The sequence below is a fragment of the Somniosus microcephalus genome, chromosome 23 (assembly GCF_052327205.1).
Source record: "Somniosus microcephalus isolate GS21.2 chromosome 23, FLI_Smic_1.0, whole genome shotgun sequence".
NCBI classification, from domain to species: Eukaryota; Metazoa; Chordata; class Chondrichthyes; order Squaliformes; family Somniosidae; genus Somniosus; species Somniosus microcephalus.
Window position 1 is genome coordinate 37,219,120 of NC_141009.1, and position 18,756 is coordinate 37,237,875.

At 41.3% G+C, this 18,756-nt stretch overlaps 1 protein-coding gene across 1 annotated transcript in view; it reads left to right on the forward strand.

Moving 5' to 3' along the window:
* Nucleotides 1–18,756, forward strand: part of cacna1ba (calcium channel, voltage-dependent, N type, alpha 1B subunit, a) — an 820,126-nt gene that overhangs the window by 693,376 nt on the left and 107,994 nt on the right. Inside the window, exons 28-34 of the mRNA XM_085965795.1 lie at nt 3,055–3,151; nt 3,961–4,121; nt 6,199–6,336; nt 10,748–10,949; nt 12,204–12,368; nt 14,786–14,896; nt 16,174–16,257. Of these exons, the coding sequence (XP_085821921.1) occupies nt 3,055–3,151; nt 3,961–4,121; nt 6,199–6,336; nt 10,748–10,949; nt 12,204–12,368; nt 14,786–14,896; nt 16,174–16,257 (958 nt within the window). The remainder of the gene's footprint in view (nt 1–3,054; nt 3,152–3,960; nt 4,122–6,198; nt 6,337–10,747; nt 10,950–12,203; nt 12,369–14,785; nt 14,897–16,173; nt 16,258–18,756) is intronic.

Consider the following 18,756-nt stretch of genomic DNA (forward strand, 5'->3'; position numbering starts at 1 on the left):
ACAAAGGAGTAGAGTGGCTTGGAGGAGAGGAGGACATGGAATGACCTGGTGTTGGGGGAAGCAAAGGATCTGTTTGGGCTGGTAGGGGGGCATTCGGCCATGGAAGGGCTTGAAGATAATGACAAGAATATTGAAGTCAGTTGGGGTGCAGAAGCTATTATTTGAATGAGATCTTACTACTTTAGCATTAATATAGCATGGATAGTTAGTTCAAGATCGCACGTGAGGTTCCCATTCTGGGCACTATAAAGCTTGCAATGACCATAATGTCTGAATAATGCACTGGTATTACTATTATTTGTGATCTGTAAATGTCAGTGTTGCGGTTGGACTCTGTAGGAAGCACTGCGGTGAATATGTGGAAGCTGTCAGTGTTCTCGTCTTTTGAATTTAGTACCAGGCTGATCAATCTCCTGTTTTAATGTATTGATGTTGAATGAGCTTGGAGTTGTGTTTCATTTAGTGGTCATGAATTCTCAGAGCTGCAGTTTCTCTCCAACACTTCTACCGAGTCTAGATTCCAAATAATGTATGTTTTAAGGAGAGAGAAACAGAGGTAAAGTTTCAGGTTGATGACCTTTGATCAGAACGGAAACATTCGTTCTGTTTCTCCCTCCACAGGTGCTGCCTGACCGATTGAGTGTTTCCAGCATTTTCTGTTTTTATTCCAGATTTCCAGCGTCTGTAGTATTCTGCTTTTGTTTTAATGTACATTTAAGCTTTGGTTACTGAAAGAAAAATGATTCTTGTACACACTGTATTTTAGCAGTCGTGGGAGGAGATGATAGCTGAATTTTAGTTTAAGCTTTAGTTATACACTTGAGGGATTGCTACGCCAAGCTGTTGATTTAATTTTACCAGCTGATATATATGCCCTTCTGGCATAATCGTAAAATAATACATAGAGTGCAATTGGTTGGGTGAGTTATTCAATTTGAAATCATGTATCATACAAATTGTTCATGTAAACAGCTTAAGACTGAACACACACCGTGGATTATTTAACGCATGAACTAACTCAGGACATCACAACTAACGAACAGTAAGGTTTTATCAACACATATTCCATTGCACTGATTAATTTAAGGTTATTGCATAACTGTCACTGTCGGGAGTGGCATTTGTATGTGTGCAAACGTTATCATTGAGTTGGAAACAGATTCCCTTCTCCATGAATGCAGACGCTGCAAAGTTCAGTGTTTGGCTTCTGACTCAGGATTTGAAGCGGGTTGAGGTAGAGATCAGCGAGAATTGAAGGCAAACAATAGCAACTAGCTGACGGGCGAATTTCTGCTAACTGCAGAACATGTGCACAAAAATGCCTTCCCAAAACAGATAAAATCGCCCAAAAATTGTGCGTGGCAATATTCTTTTTATTATCTACACAACAGAAAGTCTGCAGGTATTTTTTTGTTGTTGCTTTTTATCAGGTTATCAAGCTGCTGCAACAATCCTAGAATGATATTGTAGACAGTCTCTATAATAAAGCAGTTGAACTACTTGAGTCAGATCAGAATCTATTGCCTGATAATGTCGATTAAATTATCGGTATCTGCTTGACCAATGAGATTAGATGAACACCGATTGTGTTTGGGTTCAGCTTTAGAGGGTCTGAAAATCAGATTGCCTCCTAATCTGAATACTGAAGCAGTGGTAGGCGAGTAAATGAAGCTAATTATAGTTATAGAACAGTTTCACCCACTATTGAACAAGGGTAATTATCACCATCATTTTGACTTTTGTGTCCTGGACTGAACAAACACATCACAACAAAGAGGCCAGCTAATCCCCTCCCACTATAATGCAAGGTACCAGATTTAAATTAGTAATGAAGAAAAATAATTATATATATCATCTACCATTGCCTGGCAAGGTTAATTTTAAAAAAACAATTCATGTCTTTGTTGCTAGTGCCACAGTTCACAACTGGTCACTTGGTTTGATCGCATGGAAACTTACATTGAAATGCACATTTTGGAACCCCTCCATCCATAATCTCTTCCACCGCACTTTTTTTTTTGAAAGAATATTTGCCAAGTGTATGTATTTGGAGAATGAATCGTAAATGGTCCACTTTCAGTTTAGATTTAAATCATTCTCAGTCTTGTTAGTTGCCTGCAGATAATCAGATAATGTGTTGTTAGCACATTGGTGGAACTAAAATGACCACCCATCCAGTGCAATAATTCCAGGTCATGGTGCTGTTGCTTTCCTTTTTTAATTAGGACTGTAAGGCCATGATCATAATGTCTGTAAGTGGAACCTCCATTTTCTGCCATAACAGAGTGGATTCTTCCTTTCTCTCCATCCCTCAGTGGATGATTGAGTTTGACATAATTAAGAGTCCCCAGACTTTGCTTTTACGCGTATGGCACAGTGATAACCGCAGGAATGAAAAGAATTTCAAAACAAATTAAAGAAATTATCCTGTGAAAATTTGTTTGGGCAGTAAGAGAGCAGATAATGAAGGTTTCATGTAGAATTTATTTGGATTTTTCCTATTACAGTTTAACTTTTGGAATTCACTGGATTTGAAGCAATATGTGATTTGCTTAAATAAAATAAACATATAAATAGCTATTCAACGAGTCTCATTACAGATTCCTCAATGAGCAAAGAGTAAATGTTTATTACATTAGCAGTATATTTAACAAATTGATTTGCTTTCTAAAATATGATCATTTAAAACTTAATATCGCTTTAAATCTGTGCTTGTGAAAACAATATTAGACCAAACCTTTTATGTTGATGTCTCGTGCAATCAACTGTGCCCTAAACTGAAAGTACATTGCTTCCTCCATGTAAGGAATTGGTTAGATATAAGTAGATATTTCTCCACTTCAGTAGCATGTTCTTTTTGTCAGTCTTGTTTATTTTGCCATTTATCACAGAAGTGTGACTTCATCCATCTATAATCTTTGCAATTTCATCTCCAATTATAAGTATGTTTCCCAGGCATGCCTGTGTAGTGAAATGTGTCCTGTACTCTGTGTCCAGTTAATGTGGCACAGAATGGATGAATTTGTGTATAATTCCTGGGCTTTACACGTGCAGCGGAAGCAAAGGCAAGGACCTCAACACCATCAAGTCACTGCGAGTTCTCCGGGTTTTGCGGCCACTGAAAACCATCAAACGCTTGCCAAAATTAAAGGTATTGAGTTTTTGCATAGTTGTGCTTTTGCAATGAAATCTTTGTTTGTAAAATCAAGAAGCTAATTGTGTTTTTTCTTACTTATGCGACCCATAGTTTGAGAAGTTACCCTTTTTGTGGCCACTGCATTCTGTGTATAAATTGTTTTCTTGACAAAAAACATTTGGTAGGTTATCTTTCAAAATTCTGGCCACCTACTTCATTTTTACCAACTCATCCACTTCCTTTCTGACATAAAAATGGCTTAGCTTGCACAGTGCAGTAGTTACACTATATATTTTGCATTTAATGAAAATGTGTCATATAACTTGAGTAAGAGGTTGCCTGAATTAAATTTTGGGTAGGCAATCCGAGACCAGCTTCAGAAGGTCCTCTCACACCACTTCGGCCTAGCACTGGTTGCATTTTAATCGATGCAAAATGAAGTTTTACAAAGCTCCCAATAGCTAGGTCAGCTGGCATCTTTTTTTAAGACTTAATTTAGGCTTTTTAATGTCAGCAAAGAGTTGACAGCTGATCCATAACATAAAATGTAGCTATCATTTTACCTGTGGTTGCATAGTTTCACCTTCTCTGGTTAGAGAGAGATGCAGAGCTGTCTGTATAACTTGGGTCTGTTACCTCAACAATGCTCGAAACTGGCATCAATTTTTAATGAATTATATTTGCAACATACCCATGTTAGGAGCTGATCAGATGTTCTGACTAAATGGTCTTTAAATGCAGACTGGCACTCGGCAATGATTCTGCGAGTCTCGCTTTGTTTGTCATTTTTTGTTAGTCTCTGACTCAAAATGTCTTTCCTTTAGGCTGTCTTTGACTGTGTGGTGAACTCACTGAAGAACGTTCTGAACATACTCATCGTTTACATGCTTTTCATGTTCATCTTTGCTGTCATTGCTGTGCAGCTTTTCAAGGGTAAATTCTTCTACTGCACTGACGCGTCAAAGGATTTGGAAAAGGACTGCAGGTAAACCCCTACAAAGAGAGTTAACGGCAGCATTAACTGGAGGGCCAGTATAAAGTTGAAGAAATTATAACTTGCAATTTGATTTTGAGTAAATAATTGTAAAAACTATTTTAATTCTCTCTGATTTAAATAAAATGTAGTATCATGGTATTAATAACTGAGTTCTCCTCCTCGGTGTCCGGGCCAATATTTTATACCTCAATCAACATCACTAAAACAGGTTACCTGGTCATTATCACATTGCTGCTTGCGGGAGCTTGCTGTGCGCAAATTGGCTGCCGCGTTTCCTACATTACAACAGTGACTACACTTCAAAAAAAATAAAGTACTTCATTGGCTGTGAAGCACTTTGGGTTGTCCTGAGATCGTGAAAGTTGATAATATAAATGCAAGTCTTCAAGGAAGCAATTTTTTAGCAATAGAGTTTGCCTCGCAAAGCTAAAGGTGGCGCTGGGCTACAAAAGAATCCCTTTAATCTTTTTACACTGTGTGTTCTCATTATTTAGCAGTTATAAACTTTAGCTATTTTCATAGCCAGCAGCCTATGGCAGCCAAGCTGAAGCTATGGCCCTGATTTTAACTCCGGGCCAGTTTTGGGCGGGTGAGCAGTTGAGCTGAAGCAGTGGCCCTGATTTTAACTCCAGGCCAGTTTTGGGTGGGTGGGTATCAGTGTGAAGTTTGAAACTCACCCACTGCACCAGAAATGAGGCCCAGTGTATTTTAAATCCCAGGCCTCATTTAATTCCTTCCTGCTGACTTCTCACCCATGTCAGGTGAGAAGCTGCAGTAAGTCACCCAGAGGCTGCCCGCCGAGACTAGGTAAGTGATGGGATCGGCTGCCAGGGGCGTCCCACGGGGATCTCTCGATCGGGAAGTGGGGGTCACGAGTCGGTGGTAGGGGAGGCCTAAGCTTTCTTTCTGGGGGCTCCCCGGAGCAACACTTCTGTTCCTACAAGCCCCACAAGGAAAGTCCCCCAAAAAAACTTTTAGAATTTAACATTTTCAGACTCTTCTAGTTCTGATCCACTTTCCCGCGTCCGGCTCAACTGCCGGATTAAAATTCTAGTCCCGATGATGTCATGCATATGTTAAAAAGGACCCTGCTGGATTTGGGCGGGTCGTCTTGCCGCCTGCTCAGTGGATCAGGTTAAAATGGCAACCTGTCTGCTCCATGCGGCTCCAGAGAGGGTGAATAACCTGGTCGGTTTTAACTGTTTTCACCAAGTGGGCAGGGTTAAAATCACCACAAATGTGATGAAAATCAGGCTGGTTTTACAATGGACAGGTGATCTGCTCCTCTAGATTACCGCCCAGGCCGTGAACGTTAAAGTTACCCCCACTGGCTTCCATTGACCTGCAACCTTCAACTAGGCCATTCGACATCCTATCCAAAAGCTGATAACCAGCACCTGTTGATTTTTGGCCTCAGCTATGCCACTAGATAAACCTGTGTAAAGTGTACACTGATTATCTACATGTCAACCAAGTCATGAAACATTCTTAACATTGGGATACCCTTGTTTGTACTTTTAGGCATATGGGGGGCTCCAGGGAACTAGTTCACTGATAGCTGGACCCACATTTCCTTGTGACAAAATGCAAACTTCAGTTTGATTTTGCCAGTATGGATGTTTTTGGTCCCCCAGATAAGAGTTCTAGAATGGAACCAATTTATCTCCTGTGGAAGTCAGCATTCCCTTTAAGGTGCGAGACCGCGGCCGCACACTGCTCCAAGGAACCCGTGCAGCCGGCTTGCCGGCATTTCAGTGTAAAATCCGCGCGTGCGCGATATTTTGAATAGCCCACGCAGCCCCTTAAAGGGGCCGCACAAGGCCCCCCCAAAAAATCACACGGAACGTGGGTGGAGATATATTTGAGAATCCAGCTGAAAGCTACATGTTAATAGGAGCCAGTGTCACCCTTTGTAGTATTCCAAAATATCCAACCCATTTTCCTTAAACGTCCTCTTGAGTCGCAGAAACTTAGACAATAAAAGCGTTACAACTTTGAAGATGATGGCCTTTCCAAGGAAAAAAATATATTATTTCTGCTGATCCAGCTGCTTCTTATTTTGCAGGGGCCAATATCTAGTTTATGCCAATGATGAAATTGAGGCAGAACCCAGGGAATGGAAGAAGTATGATTTCCACTATGATAATGTGCTGTGGGCCTTACTGACACTATTCACTGTGTCGACTGGGGAAGGCTGGCCAACGTAAGTATTGACTGTTGTTCTCAGTGACATTTATGTAATGTGATTGCTGGGAGTCATTAAAAATATGAGGAATTAAGTGTCGCAAAAATGTAGGGGGTGATTTTGACAATGGGGGCGCGTTGGAGGCGGGACTGCTGCTTGTCGGGTTTTAGTCCCGCCTCCATCGACTTGTGGCCAACCCACGCTATTTTCCCTTGATTGACCTTGTTAAGCCCGCCCAGCAGACTTAGCAGGCCAATTAAGGGAAAGCCGGTCACAGAGAACATCAGCGTAAGATGTTTCATCTGTCAAAAATTTTTGACAGATGAATTGTCATCGTTTGACAGCTTTGAGAAGCTGTCAAACACTGACATTCTTTGTTGTTTGGTGAGTTCTTGTACTCAAGGCTCACCAAACCTATTTCCTGAGCAGAAAGCAGGTGGCTGTTGCCTCGGAGAATGCAGCAGCCATTCTGTCATCTCTGCCGTGGAGATGAGGAGACTCCGGATCCGCAACGATTGAAGCCTGCAGGAAGAAACAAAGGTAAGTAAACTTTTTCTAACACTATTCACTCACCTCCCATACTTACTTCTCCACACTTGCACCCATCACTCACCTCCACGGTGCACTTTTGGACCCCTCCGACCCCTGCAGACCCACTGCTCGCCTCGCTGACCCTGGCAGGGTTTCCCGACGTCGGGAAGCCCGCACCTCTGTTGAAAAAATGGGGATAATCCTCCCGCCACCAGGAGACAGGACCCGGCATGGGTCGGCTACCCGCCTCCTGGGAAGATGGCACGGAGGCGGGATGGGTACCCGCCCCCAGATTCTGCCATTTTCCTGGCAGTCCCGCCTCCCCAGGGCTGGCAAAATCACCCCCGTAACTTCAGCATTAGGCTGAACAGGTTTCAATGACTGGCTGTAGAATATTCAGTGATAAAGGAAGCTGCACAATAATGTGGTAGAAGGATTAGATTAAGGCTGTCTGATCTATTCTTTTGGTCACCAATCACTTTTTAAATCCTGCCCTAGTTCAAAATTTGACACTGAATACTTTTCAACTGCTGCATTGAAGTTTGCTGCATCTGCCTACATATTGACCACGGCACTTCAAAGTCATTCATTGTAAGTGAAGCGCTTTGAAATGTTTCTGAGAGACATGACAAGGTGCTATAAAAACACATCTTCTTTTCAACTGTCTCGTTGCTAAATGCAACATACAGCCAGTGCATTATGTCTTATCCGTAAGGTGCTGACATTATCTAATAGACAGAAGCTTTACCAATTTTGAGGCAGATCAAAATAATGGATTGATGTGCCTCAATAAGTTCCGAGACTCGATGTTAGCGAAACAAAACAAGGCTTTTATTAACTTAGAAAGTAACACGTAAAAGAGAGAGATGTCTTCCTTCTGGAGGCTGAGGCCAGACTGAGCCAGCTTACAAAAGGGGCCAGGTATGGGCGGAGCCCTACACACAGCACATTCCAGCACATTCCAATACATAATACAATGAGGACTGGGGGAAGGGAAATGACACTGAAACCGACCACAGTCACAGGCAGTGATGAATGGAATATATTTCATCACATGGATATTGTCTCTTTCCTAGGCTAAATTTCTTGCTAGTTTTCTTACTGCCGCCTGGAAGAGTTTCCACTGCTCATGATGAATACAAATAATAAATGCAGCACATATCCTGGGAGGTGATGAATAGCATAGATATCAACTAAATAGTCTGGATGCAAAACCCAAAGGCAACAGAATGACCCAGAAATTCGGGTCGGGGGCTTCCTGCAGGTGCAAGCCCCCGACCTGCACTTACCTAGCGCGCCGGCCATTGAGCTGTGGGCCCCCGTGGAATTCCGATCCTGGGCCTGCTCCAACTGCCGGCGCGCAGTGCTTGCATATCCCAGGGGGCGCAGTTAGTTCGATGCGTCCCCTGGGATCACGTGGGCCATGGGGAGACAATCGGAGCAGGGAATGCTTCATTCATAAGTTTGACAGGAAGGGCTGTCAAACTTAGAAATACTACGGGCCCCAAAACATCACTAAATCTTCAAATAATTTTTTTTTTAAATCACAATTTAAATTTTTGAAAAAAATAATTTTATTTTCTAACAGGACTAAAAATAAATTTACCTTGCTTTAAAGTATTTAAAAATAATAAACCTGTGGAAAAAATGTTTTAATTTTAATTAATTCACCACTTACCTTGTAAAAAGCAGGCCTTGCGACTGCTTTTTAAATGTCTAACTTCTGCAGACTTACCCTCCCGGGAAAACCTGCAAAAAAACGTAAGTTCGATGCGCACGCGCAGCCTCTCCCGCGCACGCGTTCGACCACTGAACCCCTTCGTTCAGAGGAACGGAAGTGCCGGTTTCCCGCACATGTGCAGTGCATGCAGGAAACCGGCACTTCCATTGGGCCTACGGGTGAGTACCCAGCGCGTACTCACCCGTGGAGACCCGAAGTTCTGGGCCATATGTGCTGGAAACTTCTACAGTCAGAGGCGAGAAGAAGTAATGATTGCGTGATACCAAGCTCGGGTATTAAACAACTGTAGACGGCAGGAAGACCGGAATACTAATGGAGGTGAAGTGTTCTGGGAAAGAATGATGTTGCAATGAATCTTGATTTCAAGACAGTGACTTTGCAGAGGAGGAGGCTCAGCATGTAGGAACAGTTTAGAAGGTCAGGGCAGGAAAATGCAGAGGAACATTGAGCCGTAGTAATATATTAAGATAAAGAGAGGTAGCAGAGGATGGACGGAGAGAAAGAGAGGTTGTAAGCTTTTGGAAGCATCACGGAAGGCGTTGCCATCTGAGGTGCAACCACACACAGAGTTGAAGGAGGGTCGTCATCAGGGGCAATTCCAGGATTTGAAGAGTGGGACAGAACTCATAGTTGAGTCTATTGCTTCATGATATAATGTTAATATTCCCAGTACACAACATCTTGGGGTAGAACTTGTTTATGGGTTCTCCCACGCTCCTGCTGTATCTTCGGCGGAAATCCTGGAGAAAAGGCTGTTTTATGCATTTTTTCCAAAGTTACGGCGGGAGCTTGAGGGAACCCTGGCGGAAATTCTACTCCCTCATATTTATTTATTTATAGCTAGACAATATACAAAACAAGTAATTTGCATACAACATACGAGATGTCCATCATCTGAAAACAGTGTCAGTTTCCACATGTATGCAGAAGACACACCAGCTTTACCTCAAATACCTCTCTCGACCCCTCCACTGTCTTTGTCAGACTGCTTGTCCGACATCCAGTTCTGGATGAGCAGAAATTTTCTCCAACAAACTATTGGGACGACCGAAGCCATTGTCTTCTGTCCCAGCCACAAACTCTGTTGCCTAACCTCCGACTCCATCTCTCTCCCTGGCAACTGTCTGAGACTGAACCAGACTGTTCCCAACCTTGGTGTGATATTTGAATCCGAAGTGAGCTTCCGACCACATCACTAAGACCGCCTATTTCCACCTCCGTAACTTCGCTTGACTCCGCCCCTGTCTCAGCTCATCTGCTGCTGAAAGCTTCATCCATGCCTTTGTTACGTCTAGACTTGACTATTCCAATGGACTCCTGGCCTCCCACATTCAACTCTCCGTAAACTCGAAGTCATCCAAAACTCTGCTGCCCATGTCCTAACTCGCACCAAGTCCCGTTCACCCATCACCACTGTGCTCGCTGACCTACATTGGCTTCCAGCTAAGCAAAGTCTCAGTTTTAAAATTCTCATCCTTGTTTTCAGATCCCTCCATGGCCTTGCCCCTCCCTAGCTCTGTAATCTCCTTCAGCCCCGCAACCCCCTGAAATATCTGCGCTCCTCCAATTCTGGCCTCTTGACCATCCCTGATTTAAATCGCTTCACCATTGGCGGCTGTGCCTTCAGCTACCAAGGCCCTAAGCTCTGGAATTCCCTCCTGAAACCTCTCCAGCTCTCTACCTATCTTTCCTCCTTTAAGATATTCATTAAAACCTACTTCTTTGACCAAGCTTCTGCCCTAATATCTCCTTATGTAGCTCGGTGTCAAATATTTTTTGATAACGCCCCTGTGAAGCCCCTTAGGATGTTTTACTGCATTAAAGGCACTATATAAATACATGTTGTTGTTGTACAGTGTTAAAGGGAATAGGTTCACTCTAAAAACATGAATTTATTGTGACATTGTCATGCTTATTTACATTATGAGAATTTAAAAGGCATCATCAAACAATTAAAAGTATAATTTTAAAATAACTATTGCAACATGTTGAATAAATACATTGGGAACTCGGAGTAGAAGGTTTATGTTCTTCGTGGACATTCTGAATAACTCCTACCTTGCAGTTTTTGAGTTACAAGTGTCCCACTTGTTTAGTTTAGTTGTCCACTCCCGACTGTAAATTAACCTCATACAGTTTCTGTTCTCTCTTCCTCAGAGTTTTAAAACACTCGGTGGATGCTACAGAAGAAGAACAGGGACCCAGCCCGAGCTACCGCATGGAAATGTCCATATTTTATGTTGTGTACTTTGTTGTGTTTCCATTTTTCTTTGTGAATATTTTTGTTGCTCTGATTATCATTACATTCCAGGAGCAGGGTGATAAGGTGATGTCGGAGTGCAGTCTGGAGAAAAATGAGGTATGCATCAAAACTTTACCAACTGCTGACTCATTTGTTCATGACTCATTTTCTAAATTTCCTTGAGGGCTGCTTATCACCTCTGAAGCTAAAGGTCAAAACTAACCCAGATAAATGGATAGCAAATTCTTTCCTCTGACTCTGCACACTCAAAGTGAAATAAGATTGAGATCATTTCATCCACTCCCCATTAATCACAGGCTCACAGTAATCATAATGCTATCATGGCCCCAAACTGGCTGGCAGAATATTAGGGCAAGATTATACCCTGGTCTGATTTCTTACTTTTCACCAAGTGCGTCCACTCATATCAGCTATATGATAGTTGACAATCTTTTTTTGTATCGTACTTGTTACCTTTATCATAAGCATTGTTCCAATCAATTACTTTGGCAAGTTATAATATTTAAATTATTCATTTCGAAAGCTCTCAAAAGCAAAATCACCAAAGGGCTGACCTATTTAGAGAGCAGATACTGGGAGCATTGTGTACAGTGATAAAGAGGTGGATACCATAAAAGGATACGGCTCAAAGGCTGAATATGGAATAGAGAGAGAAAACTATAAATGATGACTAGTGATAGTGAATAGGGATTGCTGAGTGTGTATAGGGGCAGAAAGCATAAATATAGGACAGAGAGCACACGGTGTTTAGGAAGTAGATGCAGGGACTGAATACAAGATAGAAGCTGACTATGGGATGGAGAAAGAACTGTAAACTAGGGGCAGAGACAATGACTAGGGGGCAATTAGATTATATGGGGATAAAGAGCATATGTGTCGTACAGAAAGTGCACTGTGATTAGAGGGTGAGAAAACGGAGAGTGTACTCTGATGATAGAGTAAATGCAGGGTGACTGGAGAATGAAAATAAGAGTTTTCAAGTGTGAAATGAGCCAGAAATTCACAAATGCTAGTTGCCTGTGAGTTTTGTCATTTCTCCTCACGTTTGTGATTAATTCCATATTTAGTGGCTCAATACAAGGAATTAGTTTTGAATTAGCCTATGTGAAATACATTGAAACTAGTACAGTTGCTGCACAAATGTTCATCGTTTTCTTATTTCTATTATGTCAATTAATATTGCTCTCTTGTTGAAAGTTACTGTCTGAGGATTTATTTAAGTTTCATACCTGAATATAATGTAATCTTTGGATTGCCCTACAAACGTTGCAAGCCAAAAATTCATCCAAACAAAATGGGCCTCTGATGGTAGCCTTGTCTAATTTAGACACATTGGCTTTTCTCTTCCAGAGGGCCTGTATTGATTTTGCTATAAGTGCCAAGCCGCTTACTCGCTACATGCCACAGAACAAGCAAACTTTTCAGTACAAGATGTGGAGATTTGTGGTCTCCCCTCCTTTTGAATATTTTATAATGGCCATGATCGCAATCAATACTGTAGTGCTGATGATGAAGGTAAGGTGCATCAGCCATCAATCTACAAAACTGGGGCAATTCTCATGTCATTAATTACTGCACCTTAAACACAACTAGTGATTTTACTTCTGCAATTTTCAGTGACACAGCCAAATTCCTCTGTTTTAAGGAACTCCCGATTGTCTGTAATTTGGCATTTTAGTTGTCGTTATGCAACCTGATCTTTTATTTTCATGAGCTCCAGATCCAGTTTTCTTTTTAGCGTAAATTGAAAATGCCTGAAATAGTTGTTTACTGCACAAGCGGGCAATTTTTAAAAATTAGTTTTTATGGGATGTGGGCATCGCTGGCAAGGCCAGCATTTATTGCCCATCCCTAATTGCCCTCGAGAAGGTGGTGGTGAGCTGCTTTCTTGAACCGCTGCAGTCCGAGTGGTGAAGGTAATCCCACAGTGCTGTTAGGGAGGGAGTTCCAGGATTTTGACCCAGATCCCGAGCAACAGTGGGGGTGGGGGTAATTCTGACTTTGGGCGATAATGTAAACCGGGCGATGTCGGATCAGGCACTGGTTATGCATCTTCAACAGGAATAAAAATCGGGAGAGATGCGTAACAGGTGGCTGAATCGATATCGCCCAAAGTCAAAATTACCTGAGCTTTTTTTTAGTCCAAGTGCAGGTTTCATCACTGAGGATCCCTCCCAGACAAATGGAAATGATCACTTTTTTAAGCTAAAAATTTAGCATTTACAAGTCACTGGTGGCTTGTGCACTAGTCTGTTAGACCTGTGGTTATCATACATTTATATGGTTAAAATTTATAACCATATGACCATAATAAGATTTGGGACTGATTGCAGGACAGTAATCGGATTCAGGAGTTCCTATTATGTCATAAAGTGTGATAATGAAGCTGTTTATAACTGTCATCTGAACCCTGAAATCAGATTGAAGCAATCTGTTACGTTTTATAACGTGTCTAGTTAAATTGGTTGTTAGTTTTATTTAATTTTAAGCTGTTTTGTGAACAGCACGGCTGCTGTTGATAGATCACTTCATACTACTGATGTATGTTGACGTTCATCTCGAAGAATTAATAATTCGATGACATTTATCTGTACATTTATTGAGAGGAAATGTGTGGTTTATTACCAGCGTATGGTCAGTGTAATGAAAGCCACTACTAATGTTCAGCAGACTGCCTTGAGGGAATTAAAATAAAATAAAATAAATCAGCAGCACTAATTTTTGTCATGCCCCCAGTGGAACAATCAGTAAAAAAAAAAAAAACCTGAATTGCAAGATAACTGGTAAACAAATGATTGACAGCCGAGTCGATCATTAAACAATGATTAAACATTCAAAAAAAAATAGATTAGACTATCATTATTACCCAATAATCTATTTTTAAATTGGCATTTTATTATCTGAGAGATGTCTAAGTATGGCAACTATTTCTTCAGTATGTCTCATCACACCAGGATGGGATTGAGTATGAAGTAGAAACAGAAAATGCTGGAAATACTCGGCGGGTCAGGCAGCATCTGTGGAGAGAGAAACAAGAGTTAACGAAAGGTCGCCGACCTGAAATGTTTACTCTGTTTCTCTCTCCACAGATGCTGCCTGACCTGCTGAGTATTTATTTCAGATTTCCAGTATCGGCAGCATTTTGCTTTTGGGATGGAGTATGAGTCTGTTTGGGGTGTGTCTGTTGAAATATTTCTGATCAGCTGACTGCTTTACATACAGTGATTAATAATGGCTTCATGTCATATAATAGAGGGGCAATTAAGATGCACAGTGGTGCATCGGATAACACACATCCATATCGAACCACACAGGAATATGTAGTCCTACAGTGCTGTGCTTTAGCAATTAATCAGAAATTGCAGGCCATTTAATTGGTCTGTTTCACAGATTTTTGTGCAGTGTGGGATATTTAATATGAAACACAAATACGGCAGCCACCCATGAAGTGACAGCATTAGGTTTGTAATATGCTGTAGGAAAAACAGCTGGCATTCATTTAAATCCCACTGGTGATTGAAAGATTAACATTGCGTGTTGGGAAAACCTATTGACCCAAGTACGTATGTCAAACTTGTGAAGCACTGGCTGAATGGGAAGCTGTTGATAGGGCATCACTAGTTGATGCTTGAAACGAGAGAGGAGCAGTCAACAGCAGCTTGTATATGAGGATGAATTGCATGCCTATGAATGTTTCATACGGATATCGATGAATAATGCACTTCTGGATTTGAACAATCAACCTGCAGCATGAATCAATTTTCTCAAATCCTCAGTATAGCTGTGTTTATGTGAAACAAATAGACCCTCTGTTCTGGGCAGGAAATTATTTCATTCCATGTATGGAAAATTGTAGCCTTGTTGGCTTTGTTGTTGACATTCTCCAAAGGACTGGTACTGATCCTTGTTTTTTTTTAATATATTTTATATAGTTCTATAATGCTCCAGATCCATATGACAGAATGTTGCAGTACCTGAACATATTATTCACATTTCTGTTCTCCATGGAGTGTGTGCTGAAGCTTATTGCCTTTGGTATTCTGGTATGTTATATTTCAATTCAACCTACAAACAAATTGTACTGCGGTATATTGATTCAAATTAATTTTGTCTATTTGAGTGTATAAAATATGTATGTTCATATAGTCAGTCAAACGCTGCAGCTTCACAAAGACCTGCACATATCTAAGTACATCCGTAATCAGTGCATGGATTAGTTGGTATCACTCTCACCTCTGAGTCAGCAGGATGTGGCTTTCAGTCCCACTTCAGAACCTGATCTAACCTGATGCTATTGGAATCCTTGTCCTTTGGATATACTGCCTGTTTGGATGGACCAAAAGATCTCATAGTCCTATTTAAAGATTATATTCCTCCCTCAACTAATTGCACCAAAACAATTGCTGCTCATGGGATCTGCTGTGTAGATAGTGACTGTCTCGTTTGCCCACATAGCAACACTTCAAAGTCATTTGATTTTATGAAAAGCTCTTTGGGATGTTTCTGAAAGATATGATAAAGCACTTGATAAATGCAGTGTAAAACCATTCTATTGATAACTGGCAGATCTTTCTCAATCTTTAATCTGAAAGCTTCTTGATGCATTTTCTTTTATAAATATAATTTTTGCCAACGGCATTAAGCATTGTATTACTATTTCTGGTGGTTATGTTTCTTTAATTTGATGATTCATAAATGCTTTCATAAATTAACGTGACCATGGAATGCCAAGAAATGAAGAAAAGCTTCATGTAGTTCAAAAGAAATTGTAATGGAAGCAGTATTTTGTATCATTTTCAACAGGGTGTCGCAATAGTATAGGTACTCATCTGAGATTGGTACTAGCAGGAAGCAACAAGAGGTTGGAAGACCCCAAGTTCTATTGCCAACTTCTGTGAAACAGTCTTCCCAGGGAAACTGGAGAGCTATGCATGTGTCCTTGAATACATGCAAAGAGGTCCACTCACTGGCATCTGGTTAAAGTTGAATGTTGACAAACATCTGCCTGTCCCAAAACTTTATTGTAACAAAAAAGTTTCAGGATGGTCCATTTGAAGGCTTTTATGAACTTTTTGTACTGCAGCAAGTATGGCATGAGACTGCCTCCTGCTGGTGATGTTGCACCTCATACCAAAGTACAGGCTTATTTAACTTTCACACTGCACAATTTGTGTTGGAAGCGATGCTGAAACTACTTCGCAGCAACATAAGTTGGGTTAGCATACATGAACTGTCAGCTAATTCTATGTGAACTGGTGCAAAGATTGAGGTTTATTCGATGGCAAGCTGATGCTGATTTTCCCTTTTTTTTTTTGTTTAGAATTACTTCCGTGATGCATGGAATGTGTTTGACTTTGTAACTGTACTGGGAAGTATAACTGATATTTTAGTCACTGAGCTGGCGGTAAGTATATCTGCCCTAAATCAAGCCATTGTTTGAAAACCTGCTGGCCCTCCAATGATTGAGGTGAAGTGTAACATTGAACTGGTTTCTTACACTGTCTGCATTTGAATTTTCTTTTGGAACCAGTGATAAAGCACCAGATTCACAGTTTTGGGTCACTTGAATTTACATGAAGAGGGATTTGTTGAATTCTATTACTTGCACTGCAACAGATGTTCTTCATACAGGGAGGGGGCTGTTCTTCATACAGGGAGGGGGCTGTACTATGAAGCTCGCATCAAACAGTTGTGATTGCAGACATACTTTCCAGGGCTTGCTTGGCCTTGAATCCACTAACCATCAAACAAAAAATTTAAATAATGGCCCAGAAATTCAGGTCGGAGGCTTCCCGCGGGTGCAAGCCCCCCCGACCTGCACTTACCCCAGCGCGCCGGCCGTTGAGCTGTGGGCCAGCGTGGGATTCCGATCCTAGGCCTCCTCCAGCTGCCGGCGCGCAGTGCTTGCGTATCCCAGGGGCGCAGTTAGTTCGATGCGTCCCCTGGGATCATGTGGGCCATGGAGAGCCAATGGTAGCAGGGAATGCTTCATTCATAAGTTTGACAGGAAGAGCTGTCAAACCTATAAATACTATAAGCCCCAAAACATCACTAAAACTTCAAATAAATTAAAAACAAAACATCACATTTTTAAAATAACTATAAATTACATGAAATAACTATTTTAAACAATAATTTAAATTTTTGAAAAAATTAATTACATTTTCTAACGGGGCTAAAAATCAACTTACCTTTCTTTAAAGTATTTAAAAATAATAAACTTTGGAATTTTTTTTTTAATTTTAATTAATTCACCACTTACCTTGTTAAAAGCAGGCCTTGCACCTGCTTTTTAAAAGTGTAACTGCTGGAGACTTACCCTCCTGGAGAAACCTGCAAAAAAAACATAAGTTCGATGCGCACGCGCTGCCTCTCCGGAGCACGCGTTCGACCACTGAACCCCTTCTTTCAGGGGAACAGACGTGCCGGTTTCCCGCGCATGCGCAGTGCATGCACGTAACCGGCACTTCCGTTGGGCCTACGCGTGAGTACCCCGTGCGTACTCACGCATTGGGACCCGAATTTCTGGGCCATTAGCTGGGCTGGTAGAACTAGCTCTGGTGGAAATTCTGATAGGAAAAGTGTGAAGTCTCTTCCTTCTGGTTCACCCTCTTTCCCAGCTCTTCTTCCTCCCCATCCCCTCCCCATTGCCATGAGCATGGAATGGAACTGGACAAATTGATTGTGGCAAAGTCAGCACTCCTGCCTACTCCACTCTGTGAGGCAACAGATTGGGAAAAATTGTAATTAAAATAGTAAAACATCCTTTCACTTCTGGGCACTTGGGATTGGATCCAGCAAGACAGATGGTGACAGATGGAGGTCGCATTCATTCTCACTTCTGAGGGTTATGATATCAGATCGGGCAGTTTCGACCCGGAGTTTAATTGAATGGGAGCCCACAGCACAAAATCACCCACAATTTGGCTTTAGGTGGCACCCATTCTGCAGTCTTCCTCAGAGAGAGCGACACAGAATGGAAATGGTGAACGAGGCGCTCTACAGAGATTGGGTTTTGGCCCGTTCTTTGGAACAATGGTAAGTGGACTTTGTGCTGTTTCAAATTGATAGAAAGTAACTCACTGGAACAACCTTAAGAGGACTTGATGCTGTCGATGTTCTAATCCACAGCATGGCTATCGTTCACTTCAATGAAAAAGCTGGCACCAAAAGAGATGAAAAATGATATGCTAGAAATTATTGTTGGTGGTATTCGAGATCAGGTGCTTCGCATGTTTCTGTGACATTCCTCTATCTACTATTTTAACTGAGGCATTTACCTGCTGATTATAAATGGGATGATACCTTTGTTAAAATAATGTGCAGAAGAATTTGATAGAATCACGTTCGAAGTTTTTCCATCGACAGTTTCAACACTAATTTCTACCTTCACATTTTTCATAGTTGCAATTTCACCCCTTGTTTAAGAGAGGTCTTGTTTTTAGCTTGCCTATGGTGAATTTCACTTTCACAGTATGAACAACGAACGCAGTGTGTTGTTGCCATGGTTTAATAAAAATTGAATGATTTTTTAAAAATAACTTTCCACAACTGCGATTTATTTAAAATTACAAATGTTTTGAAAGCGATGTTATAGACGCAGTACTTCCAATATAATGTACCTGCCATGTGTAAATCTTCTACCTTGTTGGAGATACCTTAGTTTTCATGTTAATGCACTTTTATAATGAGCCATTCCTGGGCTTGGACTCACCAGGGAATTGTTTAGTTGGCATCAGCTACAAAGGTTTGTCAGTATGTTTGTATAAACAGGTCAATATGCATTGGCATCATTTCTTTTGGTACTGGTTGCCAACTGGGAGCTGTCCAAAAGTGTCAGCCACGTCCTGATATGTCCTTGGCCGATACTGAATTTCAAAGTCTGTGGAATGGTCTTCAGTGT